Below are 23,570 nucleotides of genomic sequence, written 5' to 3' on the forward strand. Positions count from 1 at the left end.
TGTTTCCTTTCTATCAGCTCAAACTATTCTGGTCTTTGACTTCTGCCATCGGCAAGGCAATTTGGCTCTGAGAACTGCTGTTCACTGGACGTTTTCTGTTTTCCTGGAGATTGTTTTGCTTAAGGAATCCCAGAAGATCAGCAGTTTGTGAATTACTCAGAGCATCCTGTCCGACACCAACAACCATGGCTTGTTCATTGTCACTTAAATCACCTTTCTTCTCCTTTCTTATGCGCAGTTTGAACTCGGTTTGGTTTTGAGCACCTCAGCATGTCTCCTTTCATTGGTTACTGCCATGTGATTGGCTGATTAGATATTTGCATTAATGAGCAGGTATACTTGATAAAGTGATCAGTGAGAGTAACTTTCTCCTCATGTAATAAAATGAATGACTTAAATTAGTATTAGTAATGTAGATAAAGGCTTATCATAAGATTTACCTTATGGCTCAGTGTTTACATTTTGTGTCACATATACTAACTTGTATGTTTTTATTAATCCTTGATTTATGATGATGATTCCTGTACGAATGTTATTAGTTTTATGTTGTTGTTTCTGAAACGCCCCAACTAGATCTGGTCAAGTGTCCGACCAGATCTGAAACCTCCTTGACAAACACAGATTAATGGCATGTAAGTACAGCACTGGAAAATTAAACACAGGTTCTGGGTTGTTTCAGGTCACAAATATTCAGTCTTTGTTTTGGATTTGGTGTTCCTTCGTTTGCGTACTCTCAGCCTGTTTGATTGAGACAGACGTTGAAGTGTTTTTCCATGTATGATCTCACATTTGGAGAGTGTTTTAATTGAGCTGTGCTGAGCTGTGTGGTCTGTTCTTTTAAGAACCACAATTGCATGGAAAATGTATCTGTTACCGCTGTAAAGATGTAATATGCATCCGTTTTGTATTTTCATTTACCCAGTAGGAGGTTCATATACAAGATCTTGTACTCTGTGCTCGTTATAGTGTCTCGTAAGAATACGACAAGACCTGCGGAGGTGTTTGGTACCTTATCTGAGTTTGACATTCAACATGTCTCGAGCTCTCGCCCCCTTATGTTTGTGCAATAATCCACTCTCAATGTACTGTAAAATCTAAAATGTTGCTTTCTTTAAACTGATTGCAAAACTAAATGTTAACCATTGCCCAACACTCTTACGTATGTTTCCCGTCTTTATGAATACAATGACATAAACCCATGTGTTTGTATGATATATCAAGAAGTGTAGTTAATAAATAAAATATGTTAATAACACTGGAACAATTGCGATACCCTAAAACTAAAGCCATTAATCTTTTTGTCTTTGCAGGCAGAGTCTTTCTATAGAGGGCTTCAGCTGCGATATTATTTTAAACACATACTTCAGCCAGAAAGTCTTCTCTGCATCCAAACCAGAAATCATATCCGCTCCTGGAGGTCCTCTCTCAGCAGGAAGGTGCAGTCCATATCCTTTATGTCAGACTTTTGGACTGCTGGAGGTGGGTGGGACCTCAGAGGAGAACATTGCCAAAAAGGTTTGCATGCTTTAATATTATTAGAATAATGTGTATTACTTATATTTCCAAGTATATCTCACTTTTAGATACTGTGGGACATTAATCTAGCCTTTTTAAAGTGCTCAGTTGGATGTCAGAAAATTGAATTAGTTTAAAATAAACACTTGGGACAGGAATATGTTGTGTGCAGAGTTTGGTGTCCAACCTTAAACTTTTATTCATGCTTTTTTGTTTATATCTAAAACTCAAAGTAGAATTATCATATTAGAAGGTTTGTGTCAATATTGATCATCTTTTTAATATGATTTTATTACTCATGAAATAATCTTCATGAATTCATAATAAAACACAGGTGCAATATTGTCAACAGTGCTTCCTCCCTTAGGCTTCATTAAATTGCATTCACATGGTTTTTAAATGGAGGATAATCAATAATTTTCTTTAAGTTTCAGTCACTAACAGGTTTATTCATAGTCCGTTTTTAGGAGTATGAAATCAGTGTGATTTCATCTGTTTACATCTGTGCTTGATTTCCTAAATTTGAATCTCCATTTACTTTCAGTAATTACAAATCAATCAGTGGAGTGCAGTGAGTAACTTCAGCATCAGTCATGACCTTATTTTAAAGCTGATTTCTATTTCAGCTCTTGATTTATGTTTTTCTCTGTTTTCTTTCTTTTTGCTTTTATAACTCTTGGCCAGGCCAGGCATGCAATCAGGAGATTTCACCTTTAGTTCAAGGAAATTGTGATGGTCTTTTTAGTGTGCTGGTAATAGCCAAGACTGGAGGCCTCTTCTTTTTTCAAGTCATCAGTCTGTCAGTCGATCCGATCCAGTCTTGTGAACGCAAAATCTCCAGAATGCTTTGACAGATTTTCATCAAACTTGGCACTTGTGCTCACTCTGACCCATGGATGAGCTGATTATATTACAAGTATAAAGATATCAAATATTTATTTGATAATTGCCTTTTTATAGTGGATTTTATACACTATATTTAAAAATAAGCTTCTCCAGTCAAATCAGACTGTTTTTTCAGAGTTCAGATAGAGGAAATGGAGCCACATTAATCCTCATAATTTAATAACTTTGTTAATCCCAAATTAATTGCCCCTTAAAGGATTATTGAAGTTGCTAGAATTGAATTGAATTTTCTTAAATTAAGTATTTTCTCTTTATACAGTGTATTTCTTTGGTTAAGAGTATTGTAACAATGGCCACTGTCACTCTGATGAAAACACAAGGTGAGGGGGCAACATTACACTGCTTTATTTGCAAATGGCTGTTTTTGTTAACCGATAGTCCGATTAGCTTGGACTTAGCCACAGCTGCACTTTGGTCAGAACTGGTAAATGTGTCTCTGTTTTGGCATGGGTTTATGATAGTTACACTATATTGCCAAAAGTATTCACTCACCCATCCAAATAATTGAAATCAGGTGTTCCAATCACTTCCATGGCCACAGGCATATAAAATCAAGCACCTAGGCATGCAGACTATTTCTACAAACGTTTGTGAAAGAATGGGTCGCTCTCAAGAGCTCATTTAATTCCAGTGTGGTACTGGGATAGGATGCCACCGGTACAACAAATCTAGTCATGAAATTTCCTTGCTCCTAAATATTCCACAGTCAACTATCAGTGGTATTATAACAAAGTGGAAGCGATTGGGAATGACAGCAACTCAGCCACAAAGTGGTAGGCCATGTAAAATGACAGAGGGGGGTCAGCGGGTGCTGAGGCGCATAGTGCACAGAGGCGGCCAACTTTCAGCAGAGTCAATCACTACAGACCTCCAAACTTCATGTGGCCTTCAGATTAGCTCAAGAACAGTTCATAGAGAGCTTCATGGAATGGGTTTCCATGGCCGAGCAGCTGCATCCAAGCCATACATCACCAAGTGCAATGCAAAGCGTTGAATGCAGTGGTGTAAAGCACGCCGCCACTGGACTCTAGAGCAGTGGAGACGCGTTGTCTGGAGTGACGAATTGCACTTCTCCATCTGGTAATCTGATGGACGAGTCTGGTTTTGGCGGTTGCCAGGAGAATGGTACTTGTCTGACTGCATTGTGCCAAGTGTAAAGTTTGGGGGGGGGGAAGATGGTGTGGGGTTGTTGAACTTGACTGGCCTGCACAGAGTCCTGACCTCAACCTGATTGAACACCTTTGGGATGAATTAGAGCAGAGACTGAGAGCCAGGCCTTCTTGTCCAACATCAGTGTGTGACCTCACAAATGTGCTTCTGGAAAATGATCAAAATTTCCCATAAACACACTCCTAAAACTTGTGTAAAGCCTTCCCAGAAGCCCCTTTGGATTAAGAATGGGATGTCACTTCAGTTCATATGCAGGTCAAGGCAGGTGAGCTAATACTTTTGGCAATATAGTGTAGAGTGGTGTTTTCATGGTGTATCCAGAGGCTGCAGCCGCGGTAGCTGTTAGCTCGGCTGTAGCTGTAGGAAAGCGGCAGTTTATTCAGAACCAGACCACATTTCTTTTTAAAGCAAGCACAAAGAGTCATACCGAAAGCTTGACTTGGCAGAGAAGTGTTTTTGGACGTAAAATTGCCTTGGCATCAATTTTACATGAAGTGCTGACGTTAACAATCTAGGTCAGCGGTGATCTGCACAACAGTAGAGCATGTGCAATATGTCATTTAACACTCTGACTGGGCGTCATGAATGTGACAGACAGAATGTTCCTCCAATCCCCTTCTGGAGATTTTCTGAAAAGTCCTGCCTTTCCCAAATGCTTTCTATGGGTGCATTCCCATATTATTGTGAAATATACTCAGTCCATAGACTTTAGAAAGAATTGGACAAACCCTGTGTGACATTCGTCGTCTGCTTACAATAGGTGGATTCAAACAGCTCTTGAAGCCAATCTGTGGCGGCTTTCATATTGAAATCTCAGTCTCAACCAAACTTTGGATCAACCTAATGGCCCGCCCACTAAGTGCTTCCTTTCAGCTAGCTAGCTAGCATTCTGGTTGACAGAAACGTAGTGTCTGCCTGTTGAGCTATCTGTCAGTCAAATGAGAAGCACCAATCAGTCCGCAGTGAGGTTTTTCCTAAATACACTGCCTTGCCAAAAAAAAAAGTCGCCACCTGGATTGAACTAAGCAAATAGGTACGAGCCTCCTATTGGATATTTACTGCATGGGCGATGATCTTTCAGCTGGCAACAAGTTATTTAACCCCAGCTGATGCAATGAGTAACTTCTCATTTCTTAAACAACCATGTCAAAAGACACATCCTGTGGTCGCTGAAAAGATGTTAGTCTGTTTAAGAAGGGTTAAATCATTGGCATGCAAAAAAGGCTTCAGTTTGCTAGGGAGCATAAAGATTGGACTCTGGAGGAATGAAAGAAGGTCATGTGGTCTGATGAGTCCAGATTTACCCTGTTCCAGAGTGATGGGTGCATTAGGGTAAGAAGAGAGGCAGGTGAAGTGATGCACCCATCATGCCTAGTGCCTACTGTACAAGCCTGTGGGGGCAGTGCTATGATCTGGGGTTGCTGCAGTTGGTCAGGTCTAGGTTCAGCAACATTATGTGCCCAAAGAATGAGGTCAGCTGACTACCTGAATATACTGAATGACCAGGTTATTCCATCAATGGATTTTTCTTCCCTAATGGCACGGGCATATTCCAAGATGACAATGCCAGGATTCATCGGGCTCAAATTGTGAAAGAGTGGTTCAGGGAGCATGAGACATCATTTTCACACATGGATTGGCCACCACAGAGTCAAGACCTGACCCCCATTGAGAATCTTTGGGATGTGCTGGAGAAGGCTTTGCGCAGTGGTCAGACTCTCCCATCATTAATACAAGACCTTGGTGAAAAATTAATGCAACACTGGATGGAAATAAATCTTGTGACATTGCAGAAGCTTATTGAAACAATGCCACAGTGAAAGGGTGCTGTAATCAAAGCTAAAGGCAGTCCAGCAAAATATTAGAGTGTGTGACCTTTTTTTGGTGGCGACTTTTTTTTGGCCAGGCAGTGTATAATCTAAATCATTGTGGTACAAAAAAATTCACCCCCTGTACATTGAGAGGACATTTTATTGCACCTGTGTTTTTTGAACCAGGCTGTAAACCAGTTTATTTCTAGTGTAAAAACAGCTGTTTATCAGGTGTCCAGACAGGACTTCCGGTGTTCCTGCAGCCAGCCTCAAGTGGACACTCATGGTATTGCAATTTTTTGTACTTTTTCATTGGCTTCATTTTTCAGGACCGGAGGTTGCCGCTTGATTCAATTGGTCTGGCGTGTCAGGTTCACTGCTTCCTGACCACAGCGCTTTCTGTTTTAAACTTTAAGGGTCCTTCAATTCTTGACCCACAGACATTAGGGACAGCACAATTACACACCGCAAAAACTAATCACTCTGCCAGAACACACAATTCAGTCTGGCATTTCAACAGGCATCTAGATAATTGTGGACAGCCATATACTAGGTTTTAACCTTGTCTTGTTTATCATGAATTACCTTTTGTGGCATTCCAATGTCTCTGCTACAACTTTTATGTCCTTTGCTATGGGATGTCTGATCAAAATGCCCACTGTTTTTGCATAGCAAGCTTTCATTTTGGTGGTAAACATTACCGCATGCTGGACTCGTTTGGATGTTGCAGTGCACCACTTGAAACATTCCTGTTAAGGAACATACAGTAGAATAATAACCAGTGACGTCTGAGTTGGCTAAGAGAGGTTTCCTTCAGCCAAGAAAAAAAATAAAAAAATCTTAAAGTGCATTAACACCAGACAAAACGGGACAAAACGCAGCAACAACTACAGAGTAATGGAAATCACATTTTAACTGGAAATTTTAAAAATATCTTCCTCATAATTGATATTAGCTTAGCAAACTTGTATGCTGGGAGAATTCACAGTCCATCCAGACTTATGGAAATAAATTTTGCAAATTAAAGCAACTCAATTGCAGTTAGCTGTAACTTATGAGTTGCAACAGTAAAGTGATCACTTTTACATTAGTGCATCAAAATTTGAATTAAAAATATTTCAAGTATTGTAAAATGGGGTCTTGAAAAAGATCTAAAAAAATAAAAATAAAAATATATAATGTCCACATATACTCTTACACAACTGAACGGACAAATCAAAAGAAATCTGCACCTTGTGTTGTCAGATATTTTACATTTTACTGTTTCCTTATTCACATTTTCAGTCCATAACAAGTTCCCTTTTCTCCAATTATATACATAAAATGTTTTAAATGCAAAATTGTGGAATTTCAAAATAAGGAGATTAATTGCAATTAACCATTAAAATCCTGGGATTAATTGTTTGACAGTTCAAGTTAAAATAAACACCAATACTACTATTAACCATTCAAGTTTGGGATGCCTAAACTAGAAAAAAAAAGTAAATTAATTGTTATGGGATATCATTTTTCACATATTTACTGTATACGTTTTTGTACAATTACCTAATGGTGAGTTGGCTTATTGCTTGGTGTAATGCATTATTTCATGGGTTACAGTCTCATTTTCCTCTCTTTTTGCCCTTCAGGTTTCTACCTCCAATGCTCTGTGTGCCTTCGGAGGTTCAGGAGTTTTGATGAGACACTGTGTGTCTCTCCTGGAAGCTATCGAGGGTCTTGGTCAGGCTGGCTCTGTGGGGCAGAATGTAGAGGTGGTGGTCCAGAGAGTTTACTCCACCCCTGTGCCAGACTCCTCCACTGTGTCTGTCCTCAAGCCCAGAGTTCCCTTCAGGTCGTCCTCTGCTGCTCTCCCAGCAGAAAAAGGCAAAACAAGGTACTGCTGGATGAGCTGATAAAAAGCCATTAGTTTGTCATCTGATGCCAAAAGAGATTTAGGCAAACCCACTTTTATCTACTGTTTATGCTTCTTTCCCACATTATGAATTGCTCTTTTTGTGAAAATTGCATGCTGGTCTGAGGCCTTGCATGCTTCCTCTCCGTGGTACAATGTGTCTCAGTGGTCGAGCTATTGTTCACAGCGCAGGAGGCCCCACAAAGTGCTCATACTGTCTCCAGCCATATGGCATTGTTTGACAAAGGACACAAACATTTCTAATTGAATCCAGCCCCTCAGTGTGCGATTCTGGCCAATTCTCTGGAAAGACAACATGAGGTTTTCAGAATGTCGTGCACCAGAAACGCAGAGCTGAATTAGTGCCCACTCATACTCCGCTGGGTGGAACAGGTCTGCAGCAGCTTTCATTACCATAATGCTGTAAAGGAAACCTAAAGTGTATTTGATTAGGGCCAAGCATGTCGTCTTAACTGTAGAAAAAATATGCAGCTATTTGGAATGGCGTCAGGTTTGTTTTAGTTTTGGTTTCTTAATCTGGAGCCTCAACATTGCATTAGTAGTATCTGAAAATAATACATTTTTGTTTCATGAATGACAAGGTCATTAAGTCTATTTTCAGAAATTAATCACTTTTGATTATCATATTATCTTTAAAAACAACAAAAAAATTTAGTTTTAGCTTCCTATATTGGAAGAATGGCCATTTATTCATACTAAAACTAAATTACATTTCCCTGTGTTTTTGAGAAAAAAATGTTTTTTTATTTTTGTAAACTTTCGTACCTTTATGGAGAATAAACAAAGACCATACAGAGAGGGAAGAATTACCACTGACATAAGCCATGGGTTTCTTAGGAGGTGTTCAGAAGCCCAAGTTAGCAGTCACTTAAATGGAAATGCTGCTCTCAGCTAACCTGACACGCCAGATGGATTTGTTTCACACATCCATCCAGAAAACTTTCCATAGACAGTGTTAGGGAAAAGGCAGAGCCTTTGAAAAAAACTCGGAGTGTGATTAGATGAACGTTCTCTGTCACATCTTTACGGGCTAATCAGAGCAACTAAACATGTGACTTCTTAGTGGCTACCGAGGACTAAACTCTATACAGAACTGCATAAAGCAAACCAAGCCGACTATAGACATGACAGTACACAACTTCTGTCGTTTTTTTAAAAGAAAACAACTCAGGACTGTTCTTTGTTCTTCTTTTAACAAAGAAATATTGTCAGTTCTGGTAAAACAGGTGCTTTAGCAGCAGCCAGGCTAATGTCTCCCGCCATAATTGCACCGGCCTCTTGTTTCTGCTTGCATATGTCACAAAGTACTGCCCCTCGACGCTGATTGGTCCTGTCACTTTCTAACCTGGCCCTAACGGTTCAGATGCTTCCCAAGATGGATTTGCCACTGAGAAACATGGAAATGTGCATATCCATCTACTTTGCAAGGTTAGCCCTCAGCTAACTTTCAGCTGATCTAGAAATGGGAGAAAAAAAGAGCCTTGCTCCATGGCTAACACTTACACGAGGCAGTCTGACTACAGACTGTTCATCAGAGACACCATATGAGTGAGAATGGAAATACATGCTAATACTTTTCAAATAAAATTGGATTAAGGCTGCCAGAAACAGACACACATTCTTAAGGCATTAATTATGAATTTTTGCTCATCATCTTTATGATCCATGAAAATTTACTTTTCATCCGGTTTTTCAGAAATCCACCTGTCAGCCATTACTAGCAAATACAGCGCATGTTAAATATGTATTTATCAATTCACTCATGATGAAAACAGTGTTAATTTCGTCGACTAAAACTATGACCTTGACGAAAACGAGACTAAGATAGATAGCCAAGATAGATCTTTGATGTCTAAAACTGACACAAAAGTAAATTTAGTTTTCGGCAGAATGACTAAAACTAGACTAAAATGTAATTTGGTTTATGTCAGACTTTAAAAATCAATGATATTTCTTCACAGTGGGTAAATCTGTCAACAAACAATGCATCTGTTTCACTTCAGTCTCTCAGCTGTAGAAAGCAGGGACCCCAGGTATAGACGTGTGCATCGAACATACTACTATGATTTGGTACCAGATCTAGGCAAGAGAATAAATTCTCAGACTAAAAGTAAAAACTAAAATGTGAGGACTTTTTATGGACTAAAACTAGACTTAAATATTTTGTAGTTTGTCGACTAAAACTAAAAAGGGAAGAAATGACTAAAATGTGACTAAAACTAAAAGACATTTAATCAACAAACTAAGACTAAAATTAAAAACAGCTGTCAAAATTAACACTGGATGAAAAACTGTCATTTTGGCTTCAGGCATTTTGGGGATGCAATTTTCCTGCTTGGGTTTTTCCACATAGCTCTACATGGCATATTAGCATCAAACCCTGTGATAGACAACATGACAGCCAGAGAAATATTCAGCTGAAATATCTCAATTGCCCAGTTGTGGCTGGCTGATAGAGACTATAGGGACTAATCTCACTGTTAGAGCCTAAAAATTACATACATTTAAAATAAAGTATTTAAACAAAAATATGTTAACCAGACCTTTTATAAACTACTTTAGTTTTTTTCCCGAAAGTTTGCCCCCCAGAATGTCTGTATAGGAAAAAGCTGGCCCTTGTACAAATGTAGTTGATGATTTCTGCCCTAGGGCATTAATCAGTGGTCTAATTTACTCTCATTTTAGCATTTGTTTTGGTCTCCATCAAATCTTAATGGAAATTCATAGCCTCTTGTTTAGCTTAATGCTTACCTCTGTTCATTCATTGTCAGTTGCATACTGTGGTTTTGTTGGATCTTTCTGGCTGAGAGACGATGCATTTTGGACCAAAAATCATGCTGGGGAGAGTGAATAAAATGGTGAATTTGTCTTAAAAAAAACAAAGAGCTAAAAACAACAAAACACTCAAATGCATACCTTATGGCTGAAGGGGAACTGCAAGAAAATTCTCTGTCAGTTTGTTGTTTGGAGTGATTGCACTACTTTTTACCCATCGATATTAAAGTTACTGATCGTTCTTGCTGCAGGGGAAAAAAATGTAAAGCTTATTTTTAACCATGAATAAGGCACACACTTTCTAGCGAAATGGGTTTTGATTGCCCAAAACTAAACTACATCTCAGGTTGTCAAATCCTTACTCAAAGACTCTTTTAGCTGTTTGAACTGTCCCGTGTTATAGAAATGACTTAGAGGCTCTCTGGAGTGGTCTTGTTATTGTTAATGACTCATTGAATGTTCTACTTGAAACAAATCCAACAAGCATGACCTGTAGTTGCCTGGCCCTCTGCAGGCGTGTTGTTTTCATCCTTTGCTGAGTAATAAAAGATAGTGTTGGTTTCTTCGAGGCAAGCAGCGCTGGAGGGGCACTCTGTGGTGATGTGAGGAGAGCCCTGGTCAGCTGACAAGCCAAATGAGCATCAATGTAATATGACACCCGTTCCTGTCACGCTGCTTCTGCGGCTGGTAAACAAACACCGCCCTCTGACCGGAAGCACTCCTGCCTTTTTACTCCCTAACTAAACCAGATTAAACAGGCTTGTTCTGTAGTGAAATGATGGAGTCAGGGGAGAGGTTATGAGGTTATCATGAGGACTTGAGTTCAAACATCAGGATGACCCCGCCTGCTTATTGTGACAAATTTAAAGTTCTATTTTTAATATCTAAATTTGTATGATTTCCCCACTCTCCTCTACATTTTTCTTTATGAGTCAGTCATTTGTTTTTCTATAATTTGATAAGATTCATAAGTTTAAGTGTGCCTGTCACTATCGATTTTCATGCTTCTTTAGACGTTTTGGTTCAAATATCCAAATAGAAATGACAACATTTAGCAAATTGAGTTGTTATAGAACTTTTCCAGGATGCATGCCTGCTCTCTTGAGAGGAGGGTAGTTTATTTGGCAGCCCACTGGCCCCATTCTCTATAAAGAGCAGGACAGTTTGTGCCTCTGATGTTGTGTCCCCAGCCTCTATGACTCATTCCCCTGGTCAGCATGCTTATTTGATCCTTTTGTTGTTTAGCCTCTGTGCTAAAACACACAGGGGAGAGACGCCAGTATGATATTTATGCCTGAAGAAGATGTTAAATTCCCGTAAATCCAGAATAGAATAAACAAGAAGATTAACTGTTTGCAGGAAGTGAGGAGAGGCTCTTTTTTCTTGACGGAGAAGGAACACAATGTGCTGCAGGGATCCTGTTACAACTGTGTTTATCACTCTGCCTGCACTGATTGGTGGACAACACATAGGAAGGAATCCCGCCTGTCCACCCCCCCACCAATGAGGCCCCTCCGCTGTATTCTTAATGTGTGGGTCACTTATTCGGTGTGTTGCCAAGTAATGTTCATGTGCGTGGGCTTGCATGCGCACACAGTGTGACCGACTGTGTGTGTGAAGGAGCATGTGTGTGTGTTTGCACAGGCTCAGTGGATCGTAGTTCCTGGAAGAAAACCTGAGTTGCTGAGAATTTTGTGATGGCTCACAAAAACAAATTCCTGCAAACTGGCCTGTGTCTGAAACCGACCAATAGCAGAGGTTTTTTTTGGGGAGTGAGGGGTCACTGTCGGAGGAAGTGGGGATGTTAACAGCTAAAAGGAGGAACTGGATCTTCAGGGCGGGGGTTGGGGGTATAAACCTTGCACCGTGAGTCTCATCAGACGTTTATTGTCTATTTGCCAAAAGTCATATCATATTTCCCGCAAGAGTTTTTCAAGTTCAGACAAGATCAACTTAAAGAGATAGAGTTTATAAATTCTCACCCAACACAACTCCAGCAGCTTCATTCTTGCTGTAGGCAAAGTCATATATTATTATTTATTGACTTATCTGAACACAGTTTATTAAGGGCAAACTCCTGCTTTCACTTCTGCGGATTAAAACAAACTTAGCCTATTATTAGATTAAATTATACAGTGCTTAACAAATTTATTAGACCACCACCCAAAGTAAGGTTTATGCACAGCTGCCTTAAATTAACAGCACTGGTAAAAATTACTAAAACCAAAATCATTTTTTATGTTTCTGCAATGGTTATTACACCAATATGTAGAAGCTCTTTAACTGAAATGATATTTTTAATGCTAAAATATAATAATGGTTGTTATCCATGAATTTTCAAATTTACTGATTTACAAAAAAACTGAAAAAATAGTAAAGAACATTATTATTTCTTGATTAATATGTCAAATTAAAGTTATTTACTTGCATTCCTGAAGACAAAAATTTGTTTTAGTGGTTGAATGTTATGCTTGATTAATCTCTGACTTCTCAGAGAAGCCCAGTGAGCCGGCTCAAATTTGGGTTTAAAAAGGTGAATTCAGTTTGAAATCCCTCATTCCTGTTCAAAATGGCAAAATGTGGAGAGCTCACTGAAAATGAAAGAGTCCGCATTAAAGCACTTCATGACACTGGATGGTCTCTGAGACAGGTGGTCTAATTAATTTGTTGAGCACTGTATATGCTGTGCCCTAAGATTGTTTTATATTATGATAATGATGTGAAATATGATAGATGAGCTGAAACTCAGAGATTTTATGTCAGTCAGCTGTTTGTCATGTTTTACACTAGGTATGCACAATATTATCAACATGACATTTGTATCTGCAGATAATAGCCTTAAAAGCTCATTACTAGAATCCAGTAAACCAGGAGATATTAAAGTTTCTGCCAATATTTATCAGCTGCAAGTATCAGCCGTGCAAATGAGTTTGTGGAGTTTCAGACAGCGGCCTTTTGAAGTCCTTAAAAATTTAAAGTGCATTTTAAGGACCTAAGTTTGTTTATTTGTTTTTTTATGTCTAAACCACATTTATATATCAGTATCAATATCACCATAGGCTGAAATGGATTTCTTAATACCTGCATATAAGGTTTAGGCAAAATCCAATATCTTGCATCCCTATTTTACGCATTTGTTTATGCAACATGTTCTCTTGAATTAAAAGGGGGAGTAGATTAAAAAAAACACTTTAGGAGAGGTCGCTTGAGGTTCACAAGCCTGTATCAAAAAAAGCGTCCATCCAAAAGATAAAATGTGCACGTGCTGAAAAAGAAAGTATTGCTTGTTTACAAAAGAGGGTTCCTCTTCCTTAAGATGACCCTAATAGTCCTTCTACAAATACAGTGTTATTTTATTGATGTAAATTTTTTTTTAGCAGGAAAATGCACAATTCATTTAAGGCCTGTACCGACTATTTCTATATTGTTAGTGCTCTAACAGAAGCGGAAGGGTAGGTGTCACAGTGATTAACTGAATGCTGAATCAATACCTTTTAAAATTAAATTCATGTCAGATATTTGTAGTGTTAAATGGTTATGGTATATTAGACTGCTTAAAGAAAACAGTATGTGTTCTCATTGGAAAACATAACTTTATCACACTGTATAGGGGGCTTTCAATCAAAACAATAATAAAGAAGTTAATCTGCGCTGCTCAGCTCTGACCCCCTCAACTGCTTACTTTTTGTTTTGCAGCACGCTTTCATCAGCTCTCACAGATAGCATTGTGAGTGTATGTGTTATAGAGGGGAAGTGACATCATGGGGGCGGGGACAGGAAGGGAGGCAAATTGAAGACGGACACACCACCAATTAAAGTAGAAAGATGAGAAAAGCTGTTAAAATGGCCTTTTGGCTTAATGCTGCAAGCAACTCATAAAGCATTCTGGGATTGCTTACAGAACAACCAGAATGCAAGGCCACTTTTAGCAGTTTTTCTCCTACATTATGTTAGATTCTCCCATGAATCTAAAGCGGAGGGATGGAGTAGGCGACAGAATGCACAGCTGATGGCAGAGAACTGTTGCGGTCCATCACAAGTAAACTTCACTAAGCATGAATGAGGTATAGAAACAGGACAGCAGCTTCCAGTTGCAGATAAGGCTTCATTATGTAGTAAGATTCAGCATCTCCAAGGCAACAATAAACATGTCGTGTCTTTCACAACGCCCCGGCAAGAAACATACTGTTACAAATATAGAGGTTAAGAACTTGTTATTGAGGTACTGAAAGTACTCAACTAAAAAGTATGCATAAAATCAGAATTGTATTCTTTTATTGGTATATATCATTTCAGTTTGAAAATTCTGCATATTATACCTTTGAAGGTACTAACGACAAGCTAAGCAAACAGGTAAGTTATACTACTTTGTCCTCAAGGGGCACCAAAATCAACACAAACTAAAAGTTCCTCACAGGAGCTTTAATGCACCAGATCTAGCTTAAGGTCTATTTCCTGAAGTTATGGATCAGAAAACGATCAGTCCTAGAGAATAAAAGACTTCCATTTGATGTGTATTAAACACAGATATAAAGAAAACACATCCAAAATGTAAACTATGATTATAACGAACAAGAAAAACATATAGTTAAGATCATCTTGTCTATTTTTTTCTGTTTATTCTATCATCTATTTTTTGTTTATATGTTGTATTTCATGAGCTAGTAGTTAAACATAGAACGTTTTTAGATTTATCAGTGTTGATTGAAGATAAGAGCTGGATCCATTTAGTTAAACTTAACTTAAAAGTATTAGTAGTTGAACAGTCGTATCTGAGGGTTCATTTTAGGACAGCAGTCTATCACTCATTCCACCTTAAGTAAGCTGTATGTTTTTTTCTGCTTTGAAGGTATCTAAGCATGTCTGCCTTTCAGGAATGATATTTTTCCCCAGGCTTTTTCTTCTCTGAGCTGGAGTTGGACAAACAAAGTGTCTTGGGTTGATAAATACCATTCATGGTTCAGGTCTTTTCACTTTGCTTTACATCTTGAACTCATACACCTTTGTTTACTGCTCTATAAACATACAACCACTGAAAACATTTTTGTATGTTTAACATTTTTTGTTTTAAAAGAGGTGTAAAGGTTGGATTTTAGATTTTGAATGAAGCAAACAGCTGAAAATAATCTTGGTGAAGATGTTGACTTATGCCATAAAAAGTCACATCAGGAATGTTATTTAGATATCTATTTCTAGGTCTTTCAGAACAAACACAGACGGACATGGTGTTTACCAACAGAGGACATTTATAGGCCCAATCAGGTGGTTGAAAACAGTCTCCAAACTTTCCCAGTGTCTGGGATGTGCGCATGCATGCACATGCATGATGGGCACGCTGACAGTCCTCCTCCCTCTTCCCTTTTTTTTTTTTTTTTTTTTTTTTTTTTTTTTCCCTTCTCCTCTTCTTTCCTGGCCGTTGCTTGTCTAACCAGGAATATGAACTGTTCTGTTTACTCTCAGGGCTGGTACAGGGCTGTGTCTGGGCTTGACTGTCTTGCATACTGGAGCCTGTAGCAGCTTTGTGCTCGCTGGGAGCAGCAGGGTGCACAACTACACAGCGGTTTGCTCCCGCACAACTTTGTAGGCTAAAGGTCTTTTCTGTCAGCAGCAGCCTGTCAAACCGGCCACCAGCATTAACACCTTCAAATGTCAGCGCCAAGGCCTTCACTGTGTGTTGTTAGTGTGTCGCTGCAAGCAGTGCTGGTGTATTTCGATAAGTGTTTTAATGTAAGGCTTCTTACCAAAAAATATGATCAGAGTATTTTCGCCATGGAGTGAGAAATTGGACTCTAAGAGTTGCAACCCAACAATACTAGCTGAGCCATTTATTGAATTTATTTTCAGTTTAATTTTTAAAAATATCATCCCATGTACTCTTATTAATCTGGTTGCAGTAAAGTTCAGGTACAAACCAGGACAACATCAGCACACAAATATGAGACACATGTTCCCGAAAAACCTCGACTCTACTATATTTGTTTGCTCATCTGCCATGAAATTGCAGATTTTGAACCTTTTAAGTCTTTAAATCTCTCCTCTATGTTGGTTCTACATTTCAAAGAAAAGTGTTCAGAAGTTTATCCTCCTTTTTATGATGAAAGATAGCATACCTTTTTTTTTAGCTCCTTTTCTAAAGAACAAACTTTTTTGGGGCGAATCTTGGTGAAAATGTTTTAACTCTGTTTACATTAAAGACACAGTATATTAGGCCAGTTTAGGCCAGTTAGTAGAGCAGGCTCATGTAAACTGAGGCTATAGTCCTCTATGCACTGTGAGGCTGTAGTCCACTGTGCCTGCTTTCTGTGCATGTTTGGTGCACGTCCCTCTCTCTCAAAAAGCCCCCCAAAAATCTTAAAGATAATAAAAATGAAAAAGACACAGTAAAATTTAAGTTGCTTCTTAAAACTTTTGATGAGCGAGTTAAATAATTTTTACTTGAGCATGCTAAGTCGCAGTCTAAAAGTGGGTTCGGGTGTGAAATGCTGTGTTGTGCACAGTTTTAGAGGGCCTTTAAGGATGTTCTTGTGTCAGAATTGTGAATAATGAAGTAACAAAAAATATGACATGTTTAATATAAAAAAATACTCCATAGGAATAAGAATAATGCAGGCAGATATTATCATCCTTTCTATGGAGTGTCATCTTTTTACCCTTTTGGTTTTTAAACTAAATGCAGTTTTAGTGTAGGGGATAATAAGGAAAAAAACAATTTTTGTGTTGATTATGGTGCATTTGTCCTTCCCCTGTTCAAGGGGAGGAGCCCACTGTCTAAAACAATTACAGGCCCATCTACAGACTGTGTGTCTTTACAAAAATGAAAATAATTAGGGCTGCAAGCAGCACTGAAGGGCCCTCGCACATGGCCACTGGGTTGTCTCCTGCACAGCACAAGCTGAAATCTCCATCTTGTCTAGTTTCAGGAGATACCAGTCTAGAGTCCAGGAGATAAGTCCCCTCGTAGGAGTAATGGAGGTGCTAATGGCATCATACAGTAGGGGGCACTAGAGCAAAACTGTGAAAATAACATTGAAATTTGTAGAGAGGCAGACCCTGATCATCCATGTGAAATTTGAAGGCAATCAGGTCTTTCATATGAGAGATACATCCACTTCCTGTCAGATGGCGAAGGATCAAAATGGCTGACATGGCCACTGTGGCGTCACCTGCAGAGCACAAGCTGAGATCTCCATCATATCTGGTTTCAGGAAATACCAGTCTAGAGTCCAGGAGATAAGTCCCCTTGGAAGACAAATGGAGGTGCTAATGGCATCTTACAGTAGGGGACGCTATAGCAAATCCATGAAATGAACACTGAAATTTGTGGACAGGCAGACCCTGATCATCCATGTAAAATTGTAACTCTTTTAAGAGTTACACCCACTTCCTGTCCAATGGCGAAGGATCAAGATGGCCACCATGGCCACTGGGGTGTGTGTTAATGAAACATGTCAATGTAGGGACAGATATTTAGGAGTTGAGATCAAAATCAGAGCATAATAGGTTCAACAGACTAAGGAAAATGCAGAAATGACCCATTTGCATCACTTCCTGTTGGCAGTAGGGGGTGCCATGATAAGCTGTTTTCATGTGGGCGTGTTCAGTGTGATACTGATGTGTTGCCATAACATTCTGAAGACCATAGAATGATCTCCACCAAAGTTACATCAGTTTTCAGTGTATAATTTTCCAAAAAATTGACTTCTTTTGAAATTGGAGCGGAGCTGGTGGACTTCCTGTTGGGATTTTGGCATGGGGCTAAAGGGCTTGTTTGTAGCTCTGATGATGATCCATAAGCACAGCGAAAATAATAGGCCTAGGATGAACGTTGTATTTTTGGATAATTTTTTTTGTGAGAACCCATTAGACAGACATGAAAAATTAATGTTGTAAATGTTCACCTGGCAGAAGGGGGCGCTGTGACAAAGTGCTGATATTAATGTATGGATGTATTCAGGACCATTGTGTGATTATCCATGTGAAGTTTGGTGATGATTGACATAAGCACTAAAAGTTATAATGCGTTAATGTGTAATTTTAACTGTAAAAAACACACCAAAAATAGGGTAAAATTGGGCCCCTATTACGGCCCCGTCCCCTGGTGAAAACTCATGCCTTTGATAACTTTTCATCTCCAGGGGTCTGGTTTATGCAAAAAGAAATTCTGGAGTCTATCAGATGAAATCCCTCGACACAGTTCGTTCAAATGCGAAATGTGTGCTTTTCCGAAAACGCCAAAATTTGACAAAAAACGGTTTGTAATGCGGTTCCTGTAGCGGATGGTCATAATGTAATTTTTTGTTCGTCTCATCATGATACATATGTGTACCAATTTTGGTGCATGTAGGTGTTACCCACGGCCCTATCTCACTTTTGGCCTAGTGGCGACCGCCTGATGGATTTGCGAAATTCCACCAAAAGGTTGTTATTTCTCGTGAGGGGACAATTTTGGGGGAAGTTTAGTGAGTTTTTGATCATGTTAAGGCCCCCAAATTAGCGATTTCCCTGAGAGTAAAATAATGATAATGGCTACAGATACAATAGGGTCCTTGCTGACCCTAGGTCGGTGCTCGGGCCCTAATGAACAACACTGTGCGGCACTTTCTATTAGTCTTTCAAAAGCATTTGGTACAGCAGACCATACACTGCTAAAGCAAAGCCTTGTTAGAGCAGGTGTGTCTCCTCAAACTGTTTCCTGGTTCAACAATGACCTCACAGACAGAACCCAGTGTGCTGGCAGAAGGTTACACCTCTGACTCTCTGAAAGTAAGCAAAGGAGTGCCTCATGGGTCAGTTCTGAGGCCTCTCCTTTTTATTTTTATTATTCAAAACTTATTTTAAAGAGACAAAACAAAAGCCATGCTGTTTTCAGTTGCTAAGGCAGTTTTTAATTTTAGTAGCCTCTTCAGAGATCATAATCAACCAATACAATTATGTTTCTATCCCTTGGTTAAAAAGAAGTGAGGAAAAATTAAAAAACGTCTATTTTCATATGAAAATAAGGACATATGGGCTTTTTTAAAGTTATTGAGATGTCTATAAGGTGTTTCCTTTATTATAATTAGTGTTATTCTTAAATCAAATCAGCCTTATTTCATCAGTGCTTGTGTTGTTTTCTCTAGGCTCTGTATGCTCGTCCAGGACAGCTACGGGATGTTCAGTGAGGTCCAGCTCCACCTCCTGCCCTGCAGAGACGACCTCCAGCGGTTCATCCACATGTGGCAGGGGAGGACCTGCATGCTCAGAGGCATCAAAGTGGTGCAGCGGGTCACTCGAGAAAGGTGAGATCTTCACACTCCTCCGTCCCTTTAAGTCTTTGTTGCTTTTCACCTGCATTTCAGTTCACAGCCATGGATAAACTTCAACGGGGTTATCTTATCTTACCTCTTAGCCCTGGGTAAATGCAGATGGTAGACACGTCCTGATATGAATGTTGGTAATGTAGCCTCAGAGCAGCCTGGTGCTGTAGAGGCACAGAGTCTGAAGCTAAATCTTCCAGCACATATGGATTGATTGTTTTGGTAGTTAATGTGTGAATCTCCAGTTTTGTAAACCGCAGCAAATTCCCCATTTTTATCCTTGAATGCCCTTTTTTCAAACATGAACACCCACACTGACAGCACAATGAGATTTTAATGTGAGCTCACATGAACTTGATTATGCAGCTCCGCCAGCAGTGCAACAGTGTTTACATGTAAGGTGATACCGAGGTACACGCTCTTGTCCCTTGTGAGTTTCCATAGTCAGGATCCCAGATTAGAAGCAGTTAGATGAACTGACATGGGAACATTTAGAGCTGGGGGCTGGGGGTATGTTTACATCTCTGGTATTTTCAATGCCACCACAGCCTATAATGTCACAAGGGGTTGTCTGCTGTCAGACGCTGATGGGCTATCTTCAGTTCAGCACATGGGGCTGACTTGCATGGGGCTGACTTGCACTCTCAAGTGAGAACACACGTGGGCCCAGCTGGGGTAAATAAGACCCTTGTTTTTTAGACCCTCAGTTCCAGGGGATAAGTAATTGATGGACTTCTAGGCACACCATTAAGATAAATTAAGCTAAGATAGCAGTTGTACATTGTGGGAAACATGTCTGTTTACTTATTTTGCATTAAACAGGTGATATACTATGATATAACGGTAATTGGCAATGCCACACTAAGGAGATTTAGTATAATGACTGAAAGGAAAGGGGAAAACTAGCCTGGCTCAGTACAAAGTGAACAATAACGACATCCCTGCTTACTGATTAACTGACTTGTGAAAAAAGAAGACACTCCAGAGAGTCAAATGGTTTGACTTTTACCCCCTGTTAAAGCACAACTTTTTATTTTTAACACTTTTGTTTGGTACTGAGGAAACAAATGAGATGTGTGATAATGCATGCAAAATTAAGGCTTTAAAAAGGTGTTAAAAATGTTCAAATGCTGGATTTTTAAGTCTTAAATTTTGATGTTTTTTTTTAATTTATTTTTAAGTAATCTTAAGAGGTTGTAGGCTTTAAAAAACTTTAAATCAGAATTAAAGAGTAATATATGTTTCCTGAAATGGGAAATAAGACATTGTATTTTTGATCTTAAAACCTAAATGTATGCTTTTTTACTTTTTAGCTTTAACTGCAGTAAAGATCACATAGATGGGTACTGCTAGATTGTGACACAGCTACTTTTGGGTGGCTTAAGTAAAAAAATAAGTCCTTCCAGTGTCAGTTACCTCATGGTATCAGGGTTTTTTCTCATAGTCAAGTGTAAAAATTCTCCAAGAAATCCTCATTTTCATACAACAATTCTTTGTTGTCACATTTCTGTCTTACTATCAGCTCATAACATAAACATAATTGTGTAGTTAGTGTAATGGGTTAGAAAATGAAGATGCAATAGAGTCTGAAAATGTATAAAGAGGACTGCAGATGGCCTAGTGGGTTCAGGCGTGCCCAATGGCAGCCCGGTTTCAAGTCTGGCCTGTGGCTCCTTTCCCTCATGTCTCTCCCACACTCTCTCATCCCTATTTCTGACGTTATCTACTGTCCTCCACTATAAATAAAGGCATAAAAGGCAAAATATCTTTAAAAATGTATGAAGAGGGTCTTATAGAAATTCTTTAAAGTATTACATTTAATGCCATATTTTCTGTGTATACCCTGTCCTTATGCACAGGAAGCTAACTGTCACAAACAGTTTACTGTTTGATAGTAAATGTAAGATTGTTATCAATCTTACTCTTTTCCAAGATGTTTAACTCAGTCTTTAAAATACAAGGCAAGTTCTTGTGTTTCCAAACTATGAATCTGGGACCAATCTGGCACTTGTGTGAGTAGCATGTCAAATCAATGTTGTCCTTATTTTAGGTGCTGCAGCTCCTTATAGAGGGAGAAATTTGATTATTGGCTTTTACATCACTGCTGTTGGATAGTCTTACTTTTTATTCCATCCGTTCTTTCTTTGCTATGAACTTTGATTCTAATTAGACTTGATCTTCTAAAGCAAAAAAACATTTGCAGCACTAACATTTCCTATAAGCTCAGTATCACAGAGTTAAATGAGTACTGTTAGTTTTGTCGTTACTCATCGTTGTGCAGGCGTCACTGGACTTGAATGGGCTGCAGAACCAGTTCCACACAAAGGAAGCCTGTGATTACAGGCTGACTAACAGGTTGTTAACCACTGGCTGATATGACGGGGATGAATAAGTAACACTGACCGGCCACCATGAACTCAACCAGTGCTTCTCAGAAAAGAGACAATGAATCAAGACTGACATGTCTCCTCCTGCTGGATGACCACTTGAGGTTTTTTCCCATTTTACTTATTTGATTGTTACTTCTGGTACCGGATAAACTCCATAAAGCTTATCGTGATCTGGTTTCAGTCTTTCATCACTGAGATTAAGAATCTGATGAAAGCAGATGACTGCCACTTTATAAACAAAGTAGATAAAATCCCTTGTAATTTGCTTTTTAACCCTTGTTATTTTTGCACCACAATGATATTGTGATTTACACAGGGTGTGAGTGTTGTTCCCACCCTCTCAGTATCTCAGAGGCTGCTTGTAAAAACAGTTTTTGTGTGTATCTGATCTGCCAGCCCAAGCATGCTCTGTTAATGCTCAGTGACGTTAAAGCGAGTTCTGTCTTAACAGATTCATGTTTCTGTGGAAGTGAAACTGGCTCTCTGAGCTTCCCTTCAAAGTCTCTTATTCACAAGTTTCTCCTCTTTTCACCCCTTTTCAGCACCCCCTCCCCCTAACTCTTTTTGGGATTTTTTTGTCTCTCTCCAGGCGTTCCAGGCTTTTTAGTTTGATAGACAGTCTGTGGCCCCCACTGATTCCTCTGAAATATCATGGAAACACACCCAGTACCTCCACTGTAAGTCCTTACGTGGTTTGGGCCACATGTTTTTATTTTATAGTAATACATTTTGGAGCTGCATGCTTATTTTTTTCATAAGTGAAGTTTGGGAAATTTCTGTGACTGATTGTGATCAGAGGTTTCCTAAAGTTGTAAAAATTACATCAAATCTCCTGATCTTTGGAGTAAAGAAACTCCAGATCCTCATCCTGAGAAAATTCAGATCTGTTAACACATGAAACAAAGAAAAGCAAAACATTGTACCAAAAAGGCCTTTAATTCTCACCATTTTCAAAATAAGGCATGCATATTTCATGCGCATTTCTAAAAGAGTTCAATGTGAAACCAGTTATTCTAAAGTGCTGAAATGTGTGATTGTCCTGTGAGGAGAAAGGTTGCAAATGACAAACAATAAAAAGACAAAAGACCATACAATTTAGGAAACATTTACAATTTTGAGGAGTGAACATGCTGAAAAGAAATAATATATGTGCAAACTGACAACTTCAGCAAGTTGACCACAAGTATTCAGCAGAACAAAGCGGGCTGCAAAAACAAAAAGACGTACAAATTGAATAAGCATTGGTTTAGAGTTTTGATGTCAGTAAAAATACGATGAGAAACATGAGTCTTTGGGAACAATGATTTTTCCACATCTGTACATTTTGTTTAACATGTAAATTTAATCCTTGTCTTTATAGGAATGTAAACCTGCAGGTCTGGCTCCCAGTTTCTGCTATCTGCTGTCTGGTCAGGAGAGTTCAGTCCAGCTGTCTGAGGAGAAAACCATGTCCTCGCTTTTCCTCCCTAACACATACCTAAGTCTAAAAGACATTCTGCAGGTGAACAGCTTCTCTTACACTCATCAAATTTTTAAAAATTGACGCACATGTTGATAACTTGTCTCGGTTAAGTTGATCTATGACTTTTTTTTTTCTTCTTTTTTTTTCAGAGTGAGATTAAAACCTGTCGCTGCAGTTTTTTTGCAACAGTCATTTATAAGAGGATAAAGCAGGTACTTCTCCCTCTTTCTCTTATGACATTCTTTGGTTTATGTTTAGTATGAAGTATGTAATAAAACATATCCAGCAGAGAACCTTAATCATCCTTTTTAGATCATTTAAACCAACAAACTG

General features: G+C 38.9%; 1 protein-coding gene across 1 annotated transcript in view; it reads left to right on the plus strand.

Annotated features, from left to right (window-relative positions):
• spidr (scaffold protein involved in DNA repair) overlaps nt 1-23,570 on the plus strand; it is a 54,413-nt gene that overhangs the window by 20,747 nt on the left and 10,096 nt on the right. Inside the window, exons 9-14 of the mRNA XM_041803291.1 lie at nt 1,311-1,515; nt 7,031-7,275; nt 19,209-19,367; nt 22,365-22,452; nt 23,136-23,276; nt 23,387-23,449. Of these exons, the coding sequence (XP_041659225.1) occupies nt 1,311-1,515; nt 7,031-7,275; nt 19,209-19,367; nt 22,365-22,452; nt 23,136-23,276; nt 23,387-23,449 (901 nt within the window). The remainder of the gene's footprint in view (nt 1-1,310; nt 1,516-7,030; nt 7,276-19,208; nt 19,368-22,364; nt 22,453-23,135; nt 23,277-23,386; nt 23,450-23,570) is intronic.

The sequence above is a fragment of the Cheilinus undulatus genome, linkage group 13 (assembly GCF_018320785.1).
Source record: "Cheilinus undulatus linkage group 13, ASM1832078v1, whole genome shotgun sequence".
Classification (NCBI taxonomy): Eukaryota; Metazoa; Chordata; class Actinopteri; order Labriformes; family Labridae; genus Cheilinus; species Cheilinus undulatus.